Source organism: Pelobates fuscus, chromosome 13, assembly GCF_036172605.1.
Source record: "Pelobates fuscus isolate aPelFus1 chromosome 13, aPelFus1.pri, whole genome shotgun sequence".
Lineage (NCBI taxonomy): Eukaryota > Metazoa > Chordata > Amphibia > Anura > Pelobatidae > Pelobates > Pelobates fuscus.
Window position 1 is genome coordinate 110592509 of NC_086329.1, and position 20246 is coordinate 110612754.

The window sequence follows — 20246 nt, forward strand, 5'->3', positions numbered from 1 at the left end:
GCACTGAACAATTCTAGCCCCTCATATCTTTTCACAGATCAATAGGTATGCCCCTGTCAGTCTCTCTGCTCTGCCCGTAACCTTCTCCTTTCTGCTGCTCGCATACATACCATAGGTATGCCCCTTCTCACAGTTGCAGTACTTCTCGCGGGCAGCTACCTTCAGACTCTTCCCTAGTCTTCAATCATTTAAGAAGTGCCTTCAAATCCATTTCTTTTGGAAAGCTTATGGTCGCCTAGAGTAGCCTCTACCTCACATACCTGTCTCTTGCTCTCTCCTAAAGGGCAAAGCTCTATTCTCTCCTCCAGCTATGCTTCACCCCCACCTTGTTTGATTGCTATTTCCTGTCCTAGTGTGTTTTACACCCCACCTCAGCTTCTGAGTGATTATAGCTGCTGAGTAGTGATTATAGTTACTGCTGAATTGTAACCACGGTATCATCCAAACACTAGTTGAGACTGAGTGAAGGGTGAAGTAGATCTGTTTATTCCCAGCCAAATGGCTCACATTTATACAGAATATGGTACAGTAGACACTCGCCAAAACACGCCCATAAACACAACCACAAAATGTCCACAAAATACATCGTCATTGTGACTCAGCAAAAACAGTAAAGAAATTAAAAACCATAAACACACATATTTCCTACATAGGAACCCCCCACAGTCTATACAAACTCAGACAGCCTGGATCTGAGCACCCAACAAATCCAAAAAGTGCTCAGATCCCATTAACAGAGCCGAAAAGCCACCGTGTGAAAGTTTTGATCGGCTGCACACATGGTCCTATGCCCAAAACAGTTCCAGGGCATTTTGTGCTTTTGGCCGGTGAAAAAAATACCATGTGAAAGAAATACCGAACGCACACTCTGCCTTCTTGGTAGCATTTGTTCGTAAGAACCATACGAACAAACCTACTGAATGGCACTCTCCTGACGTGTGTGGGAAAGCAGCAGGCATTCGTTCAAGTTCAGCGGTGTTCGGGAGACTCAGTGTTCAATTTTAGTTCCACACTATTGACTCCCAAACACCGCTGCCTGCATTCTCGCGAACAAGATGGCCGCCACACAGTTCCCACGCGTTCGTGCATACGAACAGTGGCCACCCAGCCACACAATTATAAAAGCCACACACTGATAGAACTGTCAGAAGAGGTTAACAAGGGTCAATAAGCTCAGAGATGGGCCGCAGTTTGTGAGTTGGTTCGGTTCCCGAATTGTCCAAGGGAATCCCACGAACCCAGTCTTTCAATAGCCTTTTAGCATGGCCCCTAATCCTGAGGTACAAGGCTAGCAAGCAGATTCCTCCAGGAGCTCGTGGTGAGGGCAAGTCTGCCACAATGATATAACCTGATAGAGCGTGATGTAACCTGATAGAACCTAATATAACCTGATAGAATGTTATTCTGATAGAGTATGATATAAGCTAATAGAGCATGACATAACCTGATAGAGCATGATATAACCTGATATAACCTGAAATAGTGTGATATAACCTGATAGAGCATAATATAACCTGATAGAGCATAATATAACCTGATATAACCTGATAGAATGTTATTCTGATAGAGTATGATATAAGCTAATAGAGCATGACATAACCTGATATAACCTGAAATAGTGTGATATAACCTGATAGAGCATAATATAACCTGATAGAGCATAATATAACCTAATATAACCTGATAGAATGTGATATAACCTGATAGAGCGTGATGTAACCTGATAGAACCTAATATAACCTGATAGAATGTTATTCTGATAGAGTATGATATAAGCTAATAGAGCATGACATAACCTGATAGAGCATGATATAACCTGATATAACCTGAAATAGTGTGATATAACCTGATAGAGCATAATATAACCTGATAGAGCATAATATAACCTGATATAACCTGATAGAATGTTATTCTGATAGAGTATGATATAAGCTAATAGAGCATGACATAACCTGATATAACCTGAAATAGTGTGATATAACCTGATAGAGCATAATATAACCTGATAGAGCATAATATAACCTAATATAACCTGATAGAATGTGATATAACCTGATAGAGCGTGATGTAACCTGATAGAACCTAATATAACCTGATAGAATGTTATTCTGATAGAGTATGATATAAGCTAATAGAGCATGACATAACCTGATAGAGCATGATATAACCTGATATAACCTGAAATAGTGTGATATAACCTGATAGAGCATAATATAACCTGATAGAGCATAATATAACCTGATATAACCTGATAGAATGTTATTCTGATAGAGTATGATATAAGCTAATAGAGCATGACATAACCTGATATAACCTGAAATAGTGTGATATAACCTGATAGAGCATAATATAACCTAATATAACCTGATAGAATGTGATATAACCTGATAGAGCGTGATGTAACCTGATAGAACCTAATATAACCTGATAGAATGTTATTCTGATAGAGTATGATATAAGCTAATAGAGCATGACATAACCTGATAGAGCATGATATAACCTGATATAACCTGAAATAGTGTGATATAACCTGATAGAGCATAATATAACCTGATAGAGCATAATATAACCTGATATAACCTGATAGAATGTTATTCTGATAGAGTATGATATAAGCTAATAGAGCATGATATAACCTGATATAACCTGAAATAGTGTGATATAACCTGATAGAGCATAATATAACCTGATAGAGCATAATATAACCTAATATAACCTGATAGAATGTGATATAACCTGATAGAACCTAATATAACCTGATAGAGCATAATATAACCTAATATAACCTGATAGCAGTGGCGTACTAAGGGGGGGGCGGGGGGGGGCGGCCCGCCCCGGGTGCCACTGACTAGGGGGGTGCCATGACGTCCAGTGTCATGTGTCACCCCCCATCATTACGCTGTGGCGGCTGCGCACAGCCGCAGCACCTTTGCGCCCGGCGGGACTTAATTCAAGGAGAAGGGGGAGGAGTGTTGCGGGCCGCGACGTCGCGCAACATGATGACGTCGTGCGCAGCGCCGTCAGCCCGCCTTCACGGATATTCAGGCGGTCAAGGCATCATCAAAATGTGAGTAGTCATTTTATGTGATGGGGCTAAATTAATTAAAGGGGGGGGGGGTGGATAATGGATTAATTAAAGAAGGGGAGGGAGGTTTAATTAAAGGGGTGAGGATTAATTAAGGGGGGTGTATTAATTAAGGGGGGGTGTATTAATTAATGGGGTGAGTATTAATTAAGGGGGTGTGGATTAATTAAGGGGGGAGTGAGGATTAATTAAGGGGGTGTATTAATTAAGGGGGGTGTGGATTAATTAAGGGGGGTGGATTAATTAAGGGGGGTGTATTAATTAATTAAGGGGGGTGTATTAATTGGGGTGAGTATTAATTAAGGGGGTGTATTAAGGGGGTGTGTATTAATTAAGGGGGGTGTGAGGATTAATTAAGGGGGTGTATTAATTAAGGGGGGTGTGGAGTAATTAAGGGGGCTGTATTAATTAAGGGGGGAGTGAGGATTAATTAAGGGGGGTGTGAGGATTAATTAAGGGGGTGTATTAATTAAGGGGTGTGTGGATTAATTAAGGGGGTGTATTAATTAAGGGGGGAGTGAGGATTAATTAAGGGGGGTGTATTAATTAATGGGGGTATTAATTAAGGGGGTGTAGATTAATTAAGTTAAGGGGGTGTGAGGATTAATTAAGGGGGTGTATTAATTAAGGGGGGTGTGGATTAATTAAGGGGGCTGTATTAATTAAGGGGGGTGTGGATTAATTAAGGGGGCTGTATTAATTAAGGGGGGGAGTGAGGATTAATTAAGGGATGTGTATTAATTTAGGGGGTGTATTAATTAAGGGGAGTGAGGATTAATTAAGGGGGTGTATTAATTAAGGGGGGTGTATTAATTAATGGGGGTGAGTATTAATTAAGGGGGTGTATTAAGGGGGTGTGGATTAATTAAGGGGGGTGTGAGGTTTAATTAAGGGGGTGTATTAATTAAGGGGGGTGTGGATTAATTAATGGGGGTGTATTAATTAAGGGGGAGTGAGGATTAATTAAGGGGGTGGATTAATTAAGGGGCAGTGAGGATTAATTAAGGGGGTGTATTAATTAAGGGGGGTGTGGATTAATTAAGGGGGGTGTATTAATTAAGGGGAGTGTATTAATTAAGGGAAAGTGAGGATTAATTAAGGGGAGTGAGGATTAATTAAAGGGGTGTATTAATTAATGGGGTGTATTAATTAAGGGGGGAGTATTAATTAAGGGGGGTGTATTAATTAAGGGGCAGTGAGGATTAATCAAGGGGTGTGTGTATTAATTGAGGGGGGTGTATTAATTAAGGGGGTGTGGATTAATTAAGGGGGGTGTATTAATTAACGGGGGTGTATTAAAGGGTGTGTGGATTAATTAAGGGGGGTGTATTAATTAAGGGGGTGTGGATTAATTAAAGGGGGCTGTGGATTAAAGAATTAAAGGGGGAGGTTTAAATAATGGGGGTGCAGGTTTTTTTTTATTAAGGGGGCTGCAGTATTCTATTTATTAAGGGAGGATGTGCACTGCAGATTTTTGTTTTTTGTTAATGGGGTGTGCAGGGTTTTTATAAGGGGGGTGTGCAGGTTTTTTGTTATTAAGAGGGGTTGTGCACGTTTTTGTTTTTTATTAAGGGGGTGTGCAGGGTTTTTTATTAAGGGGGTGGGCAGGATTTTTATGTGTAGGGAGTGAATGAAATTTATGTGATTGGGGTGCAGGGTTTTTATGTGTAGGGAGTGTATGACATTTATGTGATCGGGGTGCAGCGTTTTTATATGAAGGGCGAGACAAGGGGCTTTGTAGAAAGGGGCAGGGCAGGAGTTTTCTATAAGGTTCTCACCAGCCCCTTTCTACAAAAGCACTGGTCTTCCCCCTTCTACAAAATTGGCGCATTTTACAAATTTTACAAGCAGTTTACAAATGTGAGCAATAAATATTATTGAAAACATTGAAAAAAATGTGGGTGTTTTCTTACATTTTTATTATGGGGGGGGGGGGGGGGGTGCCACACTCAGGGTCCGCCCCGGGTGCCAAATGCTCTAGGTACGCCCCTGCCTGATAGAATGTTATTCTGATAGAGTATGATATAACCTGATAGAGCATAATATAACCTGATATAACCTGATAGAATGTGATATAACCTGATAGAACCTAATATAACCTGATATAATGTAATATAACCTGATATAATGTGATATATTCTGATAAAGTGTGATATAACACTCATGCCTGGATCCGTGTCATAGTTCACTTATTAACGATATGATATGGTGTTTTCACGCAGTGGCTGTCGTTAAAGACGTAATGACAACATCCAAAAAGCTGGGAAACGTCATGCACGGGTTGCACACCTGCATCAATTCAGAAAAAGACGTGAAGTCGCCTGGGACTGACCGTGCACTTCAGGAATTTGCTGTGGGCATCAAAGATGTTGTCGCTGATTTTTGTGAAATACCTATAATGAAGGATCTAATGAGTCACTTGCTGAAATAATGTTAAAGACTGCCAACATGGAAGGAGTTATGATGTGCAAGCTGGGGTCAGGAGGTTGGCATTGGTGGACCTCCCAGATGTCATGCGCTTCCTCTAAAAAACATTCTATGTGTGATGGTCAAACCATGGAGAACTAGCGTTGTCAAAAAACTGTGATTATCATCATGCCACAGAGACAAAATGTAACAATATAAATAAATACATTGAGAAGTTCTGAATAAAACATATACAGTTTGTAAATTGCTGAAATAGCTGGTTAATTGATAATCAATAACTGCTCAAACCATCCACTGGTGCATGGAATTGTTGAGGCACTATTGCATGTTAATGTGAAATTATTCCGTTATAGAGCACTGTGTAATTATGTATGCTATTGCATTACTTCTTTTTTTTTTTTATATAATCTTTATTGTAAAGGTTTACCCTTTCTTTTCTCCATTTTTTTTTTCCATACAGAAAGACAGTACAATACGTTACATATTGCATTACTTCTGTTACTTTTCGGTCCTGAATATAGTGAAACAGTCCCAATCTAGGCCCCTGTTTTACAGTCCTGTTTTTTCCTTGTTATACCACCTCTCAGTACATCAGACACAGATTCCGATAAAATGCCAGTCCACTGGGCATCTGACAGCTACTCACCGACATTGGCCCCGTCCTGGCATCATAGAAACATAGAATGTGACGGCAGATAAGAACCATTCAGCCCATCTAGTCTGCCCAATTTTCTAAATACTTTTATTAGTCCCTGGCCTTATTTATTTATAAAATATTTACCAGGAAAGATACATTGAGATTTCTCTCATTTTCAAGTATGTCCTGGGTCCACAAAACATTGCGTTGATACAATAGGGTACAATAAAATACAAAAACAATATTAATACACAATGTATACAAAATTTAACATAGAACAGGTAGGAAATATATAATCAACCATGATACGTGCATTCTGTTTTGAGGTATGTAGAGAGGGATCTCTTAAAGGACTTTAGGCTTGGGGAAGATTTTAAAGTGTGCGGGAGGTCGTTCCATAATTGCGGAGCTCTGTAGGAGAAGGAGAATCGGGCTGCTTTCTTTTTGTATTGTCTAACCCTCTCTGACTGTCTTGGGTTCCCTTTCTCCCAGTAAATAGCGAACAATCCTTCCAGACAGAGTGTAGACAAAAGCATAGCATAACCCCCCCACACATGAGCCGAGGCTTAATGCTGGGTAGAGATCTGTTTAATGGCAGACACAGCAACATATTTATGCAGTATATAAACTCCTCCTCTGAGCCTGGGAGATAATTGAGTAAGAGGCTGGGCTGAGCTCAATTATATCCAGGACAGAAAAATACAACATTTTTAAAACACCCCAAAACTATACACTGTAACCCCACTGTAACGGCACCCCCAGGCATAAAAGGGGTTAACAGCCGTTTAGTAGACCTAATATCTGTTCTAAAGAAGAAGACAATGGCTGGTCCAGCCCTTGATCTACAGTATTATTCACTTTACCCCCTTAAATCCCATCTTCCCGGTTCATTGCTATGACCGCATCACTCTTGAATTGGCACCCCCAGGCATAAAAGGGGTTAAACCGCCGTTTAGTAGATCTTCCCCTTCCAGAGACACAGACACAGCTACTGTAGACACCAATCCACCGAACCGGAGAAGCATATGAATGCTATCAAGCATACGAATGCTTTAAACAGCCGAATAGGAAAAACCATACGAATAGGTTACCACAGCAGTCAAACTGGAACAGCATACAATAAATCCCCCCAAGAACGAGACAAGGCTCCGTTTTGAGGGTCAAGCAGGAACAGAGCGAGCTGTGGGTTTATTGTTCTTATATACACATTCTTACACATTAGTACCACCCACAGGGTTTTGGAAAACAACCAATAAACACGTACAATACACTCAGACACTCTCACACAAAATCATCCCCTCTGCCTGTGATACAATTACCTTACACAATGGGTCATGTAATTATCACAGGCAGAGAAATACAGTTTTTCCACATTATTCATAACTTTAAAAGTATGCATCACATTCACATCCAACTTACATTTTCAGAATCAGCATACTCCAAATACAAACATACATCAAGATCATACAAATTGGTCTAGTGGTTCAAAATATAGATCATGGTCCTTTGTGACCAAATGAAGCATGGATTTTCTGCCCAAAACCAGTTCCACAGAGTCTTCTATCCTGGAGATAATTGGGAAGTAATCCAATTATCTCCAAGGACAGAGGCAAAACTCCATTGAACACATGGCAGCAAAAGACAATAAAATACATAAAAATATATAACTGTGCAGTCATTGCATAAAACAGGTACATTCAACATATCCCCAGATAGCTCAGATCTGAGCGCACATTATTACTGAATGGCGCTCAGATCACACACATACAGTTCAATTGCCATGGAGCCAAAGTCTTTCATTATACGAATGGGCTCCATGGCATAGCTATCTGGGGTATCACCACTCAAACAGGGCAAGCACCGAATGACCCGGCTTTTGTGTCTTTGCAGGGGAAAATCAAGTGTTTCAACATGGGCCATAGTCTAAAGTCAGCAGGTGGGCAACCAGGCTCCTCCAATGCACAGTGGCGAGATTGGTCTCGTCACACCCACAAAGTCACATCGCTGGATAGCTGGGATCTGGGTGAACAATATATCCAAAAATCACCCAAATCCATTTGGTGGTTTGTCCGTACCATCGCATGGAAGTTTTGACCGGTCTGCCACAAGGAGTAAGCCGAAAACAGTTCCAGAGAAAATGTGGCAAGAGCCGGTCTTAGTTCGTGAGATGTTTGTCACGGCTTACCTGAGTTGGGAGTCCGGCAGGCAGAGATATGTGCTCACCCTTGCAAGTAAAGACAGGCCAAGGTGGTCAGGTAAGAATTCACCTGGCCTGTGTGTCGGTCCACGGGTTCTGTGCAGGATAATTCTCCAAGTCGCAGTACAGGAACGGATAAAGCAGGAGAATCGTCATGGGAAAGCCAAATGTCAAAGAGTGCCAGAAATCAGAATAAACAAAATAACAAGCCAAGGTCAGGAGTAAACTGGAGAACATAAAACAGCAATACAAGTACCAGAGTCAAGGAACTGACACTGCCATCTAGGAGAGGCAGTGTTTTATACCTGGCTAACGAGACCATCAACTACAGGTGTACCATGAGTGACAGGAGTTATTTCAATTAACATCCAGCCCCCAGTGCTGGATACAAGACAGGGATAGAATACTGACTAATACTAGAGCTAAATGGTGGCTCAGAGGTAAAATAGCAATGTATACAGAGACACACCGTCCATTCCTTATACAGAGACACACCGTCCATTCCTTATACAGAGACACACTGTCTATTCATTATACAGAGACACACCGTCCATTCCTTATACAGAGACACACCGTCCATTCCTTATACAGAGACACACCGTCCATTCCTTATACAGAGACACACTGTCTATTCATTATACAGAGACACACCATCCATTCCTTATACAGAGACACCATCCATTCTGTAACATGTCGTTTGGAATCGTCACAGTTAAATCTTCTTAATTACTTCTTGTCTTCAGTTGATTGATATATATATACGTCTTTTGTATATATAGTCTTGGGCCAAATGCTCGCCACAATAATATATGTCTATATTATTGAAAAGTAAAATACTAATACGCAATCTGACTTACGGTTTCTTCAGGTTTATTCTTAGTTACTGATGCATAATAAAACAACAAAGGATGTTACAGGATAATGGACATTCAACAGCAGATGGTAATTGCTGGACTTCTTTACACCCTTACATCTTTACATCGAGAGAGAACCAGAGAGAGAGCCCAGAGCCACGAGAGAAGAGAGCAGAGAGCAGAGAGGGAAGAGCTAAGAGAGAAGAGCTAAGAGAGAAGAGAGCGAGACCTCGTGTCCCTCTGTTACTATATAAAAGTGCCCATACTGACGTCAGAGCATACTCTTGCCATATAAGGACAAGACCCCCAAATCCACATTCCAGAGCTCTCGGACAAAGAAACCCTTGTGACTTATTGATACCATCTGTTTCTTATGTCAATCCACACATCCATATATATAATCAATAGAAACATAGAATATGCAATATTCTACACATTCCTTATACAGAGACACCGTCCATTACTTATACATAGACACACTGTCTATTCATTATACAGAGACATACCGTCCATTCCTTATACAGAGACACACCATCCATTCCTTATACAGAGACACACCGTCCATTCCTTATACATAGACACACTGTCTATTCATTATACAGAGACATACCGTCCATTCCTTATACAGAGACACACCGTCCATTCCTTATACAGAGACACCGTCCATTCCTTATACATAGACATACCGTCCATTCCTTATACATAGACACACCATCCATTCCTTATACAGAGACATACCGTCCATTCCTTATACAGAGACACACCATCCATTCCTTATACAGAGACACACCGTCCATTCCTTATACATAGACACACCGTCCATTCCTTATACAGAGACATACCGTCCATTCCTTATACAGAGACACACCGTCCATTCCTTATACAGAGACACCGTCCATTCCTTATACAGAGACACACCGTCCATTCCTTATACATAGACACACTGTCTATTCATTATACAGAGACATACCGTCCATTCCTTATACAGAGACACCCGTCCATTCCTTATACAGAGACACCATCTATTCCTTATACAGAGACACCGTCCATTCCTTATACAGAGACACTGTCCATTACTTATGCAGAGACATACCGTCCATTCCTTATACAGAGACACCATCCATTCCTTATACAGAGACACCGTCCATTCCTTATACAGACACACTATTCATTCCTTATACAGAGACACCGTCCATTCCTTATACAGAGACACCATTCATTCCTTATACAGAGACACCATCCATTCCTTATACAGAGACACACCGTCCATTCCTTATACAGAGACATACCATCCATTCCTTATACAGAGACACCGTCCATTCCTTATACAGAGACACACCGTCCATTCCTTATACAGAGACATACCATCCATTCCTTATACAGAGACACCGTCCATTCCTTATACAGAGACACCATTCATTCCTTATACAGAGACACCATCCATTCCTTATACAGAGACACACCGTCCATTCCTTATACAGAGACACACCGTCCATTCCTTATAAAGAGACACACCGTCCATTCCTTATACAGAGACACCGTCCATTCCTTATACAGAGACACACCGTCCATTCCTTATACAGAGACACACCGTCCATTCCTTATACAGAGACACCATCCCTTCCTTATACAGAGACACCATCCATTCCTTATACAGAGACACCGTCCATTACTTATACAGAGACACCATCTATTCCTTATATGTAATATTTTATGTGAATTAATTTAAATGTTGTTATCTATAAATAATATAAAATAATATAATATGATATAAAATAAAATAATATAATATAATATGATATAATATAGCACGGTGTGAGCAGTTTTCCCTGCGATTGATACAATATTTCATGTTTCTATTTCTTTCTGAGCGTTTTATTATTATTATTATTATTATTATTATTATTATGTTATTTATTATGTTATAAATATGTTTTATAAGAGACTTTTCTGGCCGGTGTGAGGCACAGCGCCACCAATGACGGCAAGGAAGGATTCATATCCCGACGCTGTGATATTATATGGGAGCGATATTATATTATTACTTAGTTGTTATTATTATTATTATTTACTTATGTCATTATTATTAGTATTATTTTATTTTAGTGTGCAAGGGGAAAAACATTGTTTCAATACGTTAACTTTCTCATTATTCCATGCATCCACTACCCTCTCAGTAAAGTAATACTTCCTGATATTATTTTCTGTGGAAGCTGCTAAACTCTACATAGAAACATAGAATGTGACGGCAGATACCATTCGGCCCATCTAGTCTGCCCAATTTTATAAATACTTCCATTAGTCCCTGGCCTTATCTTATAGTTAAGATAGCCTTATGCCTATCCCACGCATGCTTAAACTCCCTCACTGTGTTAACCTCTACCACTTCAGCTGGAAGGCTATTCCATGCATCCACTACCCTCTCAGTAAAGTAAAACTTCCTGATATTATTTTTAAACACTTACCCCTTAAGACTATGTCCTCTTGTTGTGGTAGTTTTTATTATTTTTTAATATAGTCTCCTCCTTTACTGTGTTGATTCCCTTTATGTATTTAAATATTTAAATGCTGCTCTATTACATTGTCTGCCTACCTTTAAGTCATCTGAAATAATCACCCCTAAATCCCTTTCCTCAGATGTTAAGGTTAGTAGGGTATCAAATATAATAATAGCAGTTGAGAGTTCCGAGCTCTCAGCTCAGTAAATTAAATATATGTTTAATTAAACAGAATAAGCAGTGATGCTGTGTTTGGTAAATAAACCAAATTTCGAATTAAAGAGAGGAAGCAGTGATGCGGTGTTTAGTGCTGTGGGTTTTTCAGAGAATGTCTATTGTAATGTTTGCTGTGATGTAACACAGGGGTTTCCTAACTCAGTCTATCAGCCCTGCCCTCAAACTGCCAGAGCCATTCAGATCCCAGCCTCTGGGAGGGTGTTAGAGTGTGTTGATTATTGCAAACAGTGCGTAGAGTGTTACAGTGTGTCAGTGACAGTGTGTAGATCGTTACAGTGTGTCAGTGTCTGCAGACAGTGTGTAGAGTGTTACAGTGTGTCAGTGACAGTGTGTAGAGTGTTCAAGTGTGTCAGTGTCTGCAGACAGTGTGTAGAGTGTTACAGTGTGTCAGTGACAGTGTGTAGAGCGTTACAGTGTGTCAGTGTCTGCAGACAGTGTGTAGAGTGTTACAGTGTGTCAGTGTCTGCAGACAGTGTGTAGAGTGTCACAGTGTGTCAGTGACAGTGTGTAGAGTGTTCAAGTGTGTCAGTGTTTGCAGACAGTGTGTAGAGTGTTACAGTGTGTCAGTGACAGTGTGTAGAGTGTTACAGTGTGTCAGTGTTTGCAGACAGTGTGTAGAGTGTTACAGTGTGTCAGTGTCTGCAGACAGTGTGTGGAGATGTTGCTTCTCCCCAAGGAAGACTTGGAGAATTTAATTCTGATTGGACAAGGAGGTTTTGGGATGGTGTACAAAGGATGGAGCAAAACACTGAGAATGGAGGTTGCGCTGAAAATGATTCATGGGTAAGATTTTACACACGTAGTTTGATAAATAGCGTGTATGTTCCTGTCTGTTTGTCGTCAGTTTATTCCCTTTACTAGCAACTCTTAATACTTTGTCTATTGCAAACATGGAGAGGGGCTACATAGATATAACGCCGGAATCTCAAACATTTTTTATCCTTTATTATTTTATTTTTTACTTTCGTTGCTGTACGATTTGTAAAACGTTGTGCATTTTATGAGAAAACACAAACTGGACGATCTGAGACATTTATTTATAGCAATACTTTTCACAGCGTGCAGGTAACGCCACATATACAATGGCGGAGAATTGCAGCGCAATAAAAAAATAAAAAAATAAAAATAAACAGCACTTTCGCTCCAATTTAGTTCATCATTTGAGAAAAATCTCTTATGACGTCACTTTTCTATGTTGGCGCATCTGACGCACTGTTTGCCAAATGAAATCCAAATGGCCGAATTATGTCTGGAATAGTTAAATTTGAAGAGATATCCGTCCGGACTGTAGTCAGAGTCTGACTAATTTAGCCATTTATTTTCCACTTGGCCACACGTGGCTGTTTAGTAAGTTATCACTAGTCAGTGTGTTACTTTCTGTTTAATGTATTATTCATTGCTCGGTACAAAGTCCGTGGATAAAACAACTATTTTATTGTTTTGTTGTTTGCCGACAGTAAATATTTAGCAGACATTTCCAGTTGTCGGCTGCCAGATGCACCTACCTGCTCTGCAAGGACTAACTAACTATGCAATCTGTGTGATTTGAATGGCGGGCTATAATAAATGCTGGGGTCTCTGTACCATTTCTGGGTGTGATCAGAATACACATATATTCACAGGTTATTTCTTTGACGCAGTGTGTAACTTGTTTTTTAAGGGGGTAAAATGAGTCCGGGGAATATAATGGGAATAAACTCGGGAACACTCTAATTATTGTAAAATGATATAATAATAAAAACTGTCAGCAGGCCTCCTAGTAACAATTCCAATACAGCAATAATTCATGAAAGGGTTAACAGTCCCTCCTGGTGTACAGTAATTCAGAAAAGAAGGGGGGAGGAGCGGACAAGGGGAAATCCAGGGGAAGGGGAGGGGGAGCAGGCAAGGGAAAATCCAGGGGAAGGGGAGGGGGAATGGACAAGGGAAAATCCAGGGGAAGGGGAGGGGGAATGGACAAGGGAAAATCCAGGGGAAGGATAGGGAAGAATGGGGGGATGAGAGAATGTAGAGGGTGGGGGGGAGTGGGGTAAGGGAATATGGAGGGATGGCAGAGTATTGATGGTCAAACAGTCATTTTAACGTGTTTTTAGAAACCCTGAATTATAACTGCATCACTGCCATCCGTGAAAACAGCACTAATTCACTAACGTGGATTTCAAGGTGAATTTAAAGAGAATTTCAAACTTTAACATAGGAAAACTAGAGAAAATCAAATCAGCAATGCTTTCAGCTTTGACTTAAAAGGATAATGGTAATAAAATGAACGTAACACACATTACCCGGTACAAAACAGAATTCAAATTAAACCTGAAATCGAAACATCTCTAGTATAGCTGTGTCTCGGCTATTAACACCCTGATTCCAGACCGTAACTCTGTACAATTCACAGCTTAGTGAATAGGGCTGCATTGTGCGCAGTATAGAAGGGCACGGTTTCTGGACGTGTTTCCATAAAGAAGGGAAGGGGGGTTGGGTACGACGGCGCTGTTCCAGGAATATTCTGTGACTTTGTGAGTTACTGAGGGTTTTAGAAGAACTAAGAAATAGGTTTCTCACTTACAGTCTTACTAAACATAGATTGCAAATAACAAAGCTTGGCACCAACATATAGACTTTGCTGAGGGGTTTAAACCGCCCGGTTTATTTAGTTATATTACTGGCATTTATAAAGCACCAACATGTTCCATAGTGCTGTACAATCGGGGACAGCACAACATAAACAAACCAATAGAAACATTACAAATGTATTAACATGAATAACTGTTAGAACTGACATAATTATACGACAAAATAACATTGCCGATCATTATTATAATCTAACATAAATAACTAGTGATGTCGCGAACATAACATTTTCCGTTCGCGAACGGCGAACGCGAATTTCCGCAAATGTTCGCGAATGGACGAACCGGGCGAACCGCCATAGACTTCAATGGGCAGGCGAATTTTAAAACCCACAGGGACTCTTTCTGGCCACAATAGTGATGGAACGCCTGAAATGGCCACACACCTTCCTGGCCTGATTAAGGACGTCCGGTGTGACTCTGCTTTCAGGCAAGTCAACCCCAAGACGGCGTGACACTGCCGTATCCGGGATGTGGAACAGTACCTGGGAGCTGGGGGGGTGCCGTTGATGTGGAGCAAGACGCAGCAGCAGAAGAGGACTCAGCCGAGGAGGTTATGGAAGAGGATGGAGTAGGAGGAGTAGAGGAGGTGGCAGCAGGCCTGCCTGCAAGTCGTGGCGGTGTCACCAACTCCTCTGCAGAGCCACGCATTCCATGCTTGGCAGCCGTCAGCAGGTTTACCCAATGCGCAGTGTAGGTGATATACCTGCCCTGACCATGCAGGTATCAGTGGTCAGATGAACCCTTGCCCCAACACTGTGTGCCAGACATGCCATTACTTCCTTTTGCACAATCGAGTACAGGTTGGGGATTGCCTTTTGTGCAAAGAAATTTCAGCCTGGTACCTTCCACTGCGGTGTCCCAATAGCTACAAATTTTTTGAATGCCTCAGACTCCACCAGCTTAAATGGTAAAAGCTGGCGGGCTAAGAGTTCAGTCAAGCCAGCTGTCAGATGCCGGGCAAGGGAGTGACTTTGTGACATTGGCTTCTTACGCTCAAACATGTCCTTGACAGACACCTGACTGTGGACAGATGAGCAGGAACTGCTCAAGGCGAGAGACGGAGGGGCGGATGGTTGAGAGGGGGCAAGGAGGACAGCAGTGGTTAACGTGGCTGAAGATGCTGGACCAGGAGGAGGATGGCGGCTTTGAGTTTGTGTGCTGCTTGTACTCATGTGTTGATCTCATAGGACTTCCCACGACTCAGTTTCTTTTGGCACAGGTTGCAAATGGCATCGCTGTTGTCAGAGGCAGACACACAAAAAAAATGCCACACTGCTGAGCTCTGCAATGACGGCATTCTGGTGGTGGCAACAGCATGCGTTGATTGGACGTGCTGTCTGGCTGACCCCGGGTGCCGATGCATGCTGTCTGACTGTGCCACTAGCTCCTTGCGACGACCTCCCCCTGCTTCCAACTCGTCTCCTCCTCCTCCTCTCTGTCTCCCAATCTGAACTTTCCCCCTGTTCTTCTACTCTTCTAGCGGGCACCCACGTGACATCCACGGACGCATCGTCATCATCAACCGCTTCACTTGTATCTGACAACTCAGCAAAGGAAGCAGCAGTGGGTACAACATCATCATCAACACACCGTACGTGTGTAATGCTGCCTGACTGAGACATATCCCTGTTATCTACATCCTCTGGCAATAATGGTTGCACATCACTCATTTCTTCCAACTGATGTGTAAATAACTCCTCTGACATACCAAGTGAAGCGGCTGTGGTGCTAGTGTTGGTGGTGGCGGCAGGCGGGCGAGTGGTAACTTGATAGGTGCCCGAAGCTAAGCTGGAGGAGGATGGTGCGTCAAGGTTCCGAGCGGAAGCTGTAGAAGATTGGGTGTCCTGTGTAAGCCAGTCAACTATGTCCTCAGAACTTTTCAAGTTCAGGGTACGTGGCCTCTGAAAACTGGGCATTATTCTAGGGCTAAAGGGAATCACAGAACCACGACCACGATGGCCCCTGTGGGGTGGCCTGCTCTGCCTGTCATTTTTTTTTTGATTAGTGGTACTATGCGTGCAAGCTACTGTGACAACAGATATGAGTGGCATTGGTGTGACACTGTGCCCTGGCAGGCCCTGAAACGCCCTGAAGGAAACTGACTGCTATTATATTACAGTCCAAAAAGTTTATTTTTTACTAAATGCAAGCTATTGGGACACCAGATATGAGTGAGTGGTGGCACTGGGCAGGCCCTGAAACGCACACTAGTGAAGGAAACTGACTGCTATTATATTACAGTCCAAAAAGTTTAGTGTTTTTAAATGCAAGCTATTGGAACACCAGATATGAGTGAGTGGTGGCACTGGGCAGGCCCTGAAACGCACACTAGTGAAGGAAACTGACTGCTATTATATTACAGTCCAAAAAGTTTAGTGTTTTTAAATGCAAGCTATTGGAACACCAGATATGAGTGAGTGGTGGCACTGGGCAGGCCCTGAAACGCACACTAGTGAAGGAAACTGACTGCTATTATATTACAGTCCAAAAAGGTTTTTTTTTGTTAAATGCAAGCATCTAAAACCCTCATTTTTAAATGCAAGCATTTAAAAATGTAAACTACTGTTACACCAGATATGAGTTGCACTGGTGTGACACTGTGCCCTGGCAGGCTCTGAAACGCACACTCGTGAAGGAAACTTACTGCTATTATATTACAGTCCAAAAAGTTTTGTTTTTTTTTAAATGCAAGCTATTGTGACACCAGTGAGTGAGTGGTGGCACTGGGCAGGCCCTGAAACGCAGACTAGTGAATGAAACTGACTGCTATTATATTACAGTCAAAAAAGTTTAGTTTTTTTTAAATGCAAGCTATTGGGACACCAGTGAGTGAGTGGTGGCATTGGGCAGGCCCTGAAACGCACACTAGTGAAGGAAACTGACTGCTATTATATTACAGTCCAAAAAGTTTTTTTTTGTTAAATGCAAGCTATTGAGACACCAGTGAGTGAGTGGTGGCACCGGGCAGGCCCTGAAACACACACTAGTGAAGGAAACTGACTGCTATTATACTACATTAAAAAAAGTTTTTTTTTGTTTAAATGCAAGCTATTGTGACACCAGTGAGTGAGTGGTGGCACTGGGCAAGTGGGCACAGTATATGCTGTGAGCCTGACACACAGGCTGGCTGGCAGGCAGGCAACTGCAATTACATTACATTACATTACAAAGCAGACTGATGTTCTAGCCCTAAAAAAGGGCTTTTTGGGGTGCTGTCCTTACAGCAGAGATCAGATGAGTCCTTCAGGACTGTAGTGGACACTGAATACACTAGCCTAGCTATCAATTTCCCTATCAAATCAGCAGCAGCTACACTGTCCCTACTCTCACTAAGAATGCAGCTTCACAATGAATGTAAAATGGATGCTGTCCAGGAGGTGGGAGGGTCTGGGAGGGAGGGTCTGCTGCCGAATGGCTGGAATGTGTATGCTGACTGTGAGGTACAGGCCAGGGTCAAAGTTTACTCAATGATGATGAATAGGGGGCGGACCGAACAGCGCATCCGTGGCGAACGCGAACAAGCGATGTTCGCCAGGAACTATTCGCCAGCGAACAGTTCGGGACATCACTATGAATAACATTAATATTCACCAAACAGACACAATAACTATTTAAAATCCAAAACATCTCTCAAAGTTTAACTCATTATATCCAGAAAGTCAAAACTTTGAAGAACTCTCCGCGCACCATAACTACATTATCAGAATAAAGTTGTAATGAAACCAGGAGATCCCTGGCACATGCTTTCCACCAGGGGTCAAACCGTTAGTAAACAGTTTAACCTCCAAAGTCTTCAGTCCAGAGCAGGTCAGCTCTTCCCCCAAACATCCATTGCAGTCCGAGACTTCAATCAGGAAACGCGTGACGCTGATAGACCAGTAGCGTCAGCAGCTCCCAATTCACAAAATAAAGTGAGAAGAGTTGACTGGTATCGGACTCAGGATTTTTGGGGCTAACTGTCCGTAACAGCTAAACCTCTGAAGGTTAACTGGCTCCAGGGATCTCCCGGCACCATAACAACTTAATGGTGTTAATTTATTGATTTTAACCCCAAAGCTGCCTTGCTGTGACACAAAAATGAAAGAGGGAAAAATGGGAGGAATCAAAATCAAAGCTCCCTGCAGATGCTGTAAAGTATGTGGATTTGCAGCAAACTTTTCTTAAACTTTTGTTTACTGTATATAGTTGTATATATTAATTTGTGGTAAACCCTGACTGGCTACGTGTATTTCCGTTTTGAGAATCCCGGATCCTCAGCAGAGTTAAACTGGGAACGGATTCTGCATTAAAACCAAATTGCAGACATTCTTTTTCATCCATGTTTATTATGCATAGCATGCGAACACTTGGCGTGAAATATCAACGGTCAGGAAACATGGAATGGGATGATTCATGTCTAAACACATAAAGTAAAAGTGAACACGTATGTAGCTGAAGGTCACGTGATTTCTTGCACATGTAACAGCCTTGTGCTGCAGATGATGCACGTTCATTATTTCACGGGATTGAAAACCAGGATACATTCTCCATTATTTTAATACGGGAATCTTTGTGTAAAGGAATAAACTACGCCCAGTATAAAGGCGAAACCAAGTAACACAAACAAGGCCCCTTAATCGCGATTCTGGTCAACTGAATATTTCATATATCTCACATTATTGCTCAGTTATTTAACTGGTCTTATCTAAAACAATTTTAAAAATGCATTAAATTATTAAAAAATAAAATAAAATGAAGTGTCCATGATAATAAATATAATAGCTCATTAAAAAAAACATTTTGTTGGGGGCGTGGCTTGACCGGGAACCAAGCTGGACGTGCAAGCCTAGAGCTCCGCGCTTAGCCCCCTATACCAACAGCTCACAACAGCGATAAACCGACCAAACACGAAAAAAAACCTCACCTCCCTTCCCCTGACCCGCCATGGATAGGCGCCAGCCGAAAAAATCGGGCAAAAAAACCATGGAAAACACCGCCACAGTACCCGACCTATTTGCGGCCTCCCGCACACCGCGCCAAGACTCCCAAAATGGCGGCGGATCCAGCCCACGAGCCCAGGCCTCACCAACGACCCTGAGCACACCCCAGCCTCACAGCCTGGCATCTTCTGATATGGCCCACATACTGACCGAACTGGCGGCGGTCAAAAGCTACCTAGCTCGAGAGATTGATAGGTCCTCGAAGGAGGTGATGTCCGAAATCCACAAGCTGGGTGAGAGAACAGCAGACCTCGAACACCGCGTGGAAACAACCACGGTGGCTCACAACACGATGTCCGCCCATGTCAACACGCTCACAGCCCGGCTGGAAGCATCAGAGGCAGCTCTAGAGGACTTAGCGAACAGGTCGCGCCGCAACAACATCCGCGTGCGCGGCCTACCGGAGCAACAAGATGAAGGCCCAATTTCGGCCCTGCTCCTCACGATACTACGCCCCCTCCTGCCGGAGATACCAGACGAGCACTGGCACATTGACAGAGCCCACAGGGCCTTGCGGGCCAGGAGAGACGACAACACGAGGCCCAGAGACATAATAGCCCGGTTCCTCCACTTCCAGACAAAGGAAGCAGTGCTGAGGAAGGCCAGGGACAACCCCATCACACATCAGGGAAAGGAACTCTCCCTTTTTCAAGACTTGGCCCCCATCACCCTCCAACGCAGAAGAGAATGGAGACCTATTAC

General features: G+C 42.3%; 2 protein-coding genes across 9 annotated transcripts in view; both read left to right on the forward strand.

Annotated features, from left to right (window-relative positions):
* LOC134582368 (receptor-interacting serine/threonine-protein kinase 3-like) overlaps positions 1-5819 on the forward strand; it is a 29833-nt gene extending 24014 nt beyond the window's left edge. For both annotated transcript variants that reach the window (XM_063438944.1, XM_063438945.1), the window contains exon 8: positions 5308-5819. In XM_063438944.1, coding sequence (XP_063295014.1) covers positions 5308-5516 — 209 coding nt within the window. In that variant the 3' untranslated portion in view covers positions 5517-5819. The remainder of the gene's footprint in view (positions 1-5307) is intronic.
* A 6376-nt stretch (positions 5820-12195) lies between these two features.
* LOC134583349 (receptor-interacting serine/threonine-protein kinase 3-like) overlaps positions 12196-20246 on the forward strand; it is a 28003-nt gene continuing 19952 nt past the window's right edge. For 2 of the 7 annotated variants that reach the window (XM_063440233.1, XM_063440239.1), the window contains exons 1-3: positions 12196-12264; positions 12327-12442; positions 12474-12718. In XM_063440233.1, the coding sequence (XP_063296303.1) occupies positions 12594-12718 (125 nt within the window). In that variant the 5' untranslated portion in view covers positions 12196-12264; positions 12327-12442; positions 12474-12593. The other 5 variants (XM_063440237.1, XM_063440236.1, XM_063440234.1 and 2 more) reach the window with 5 other exon arrangements.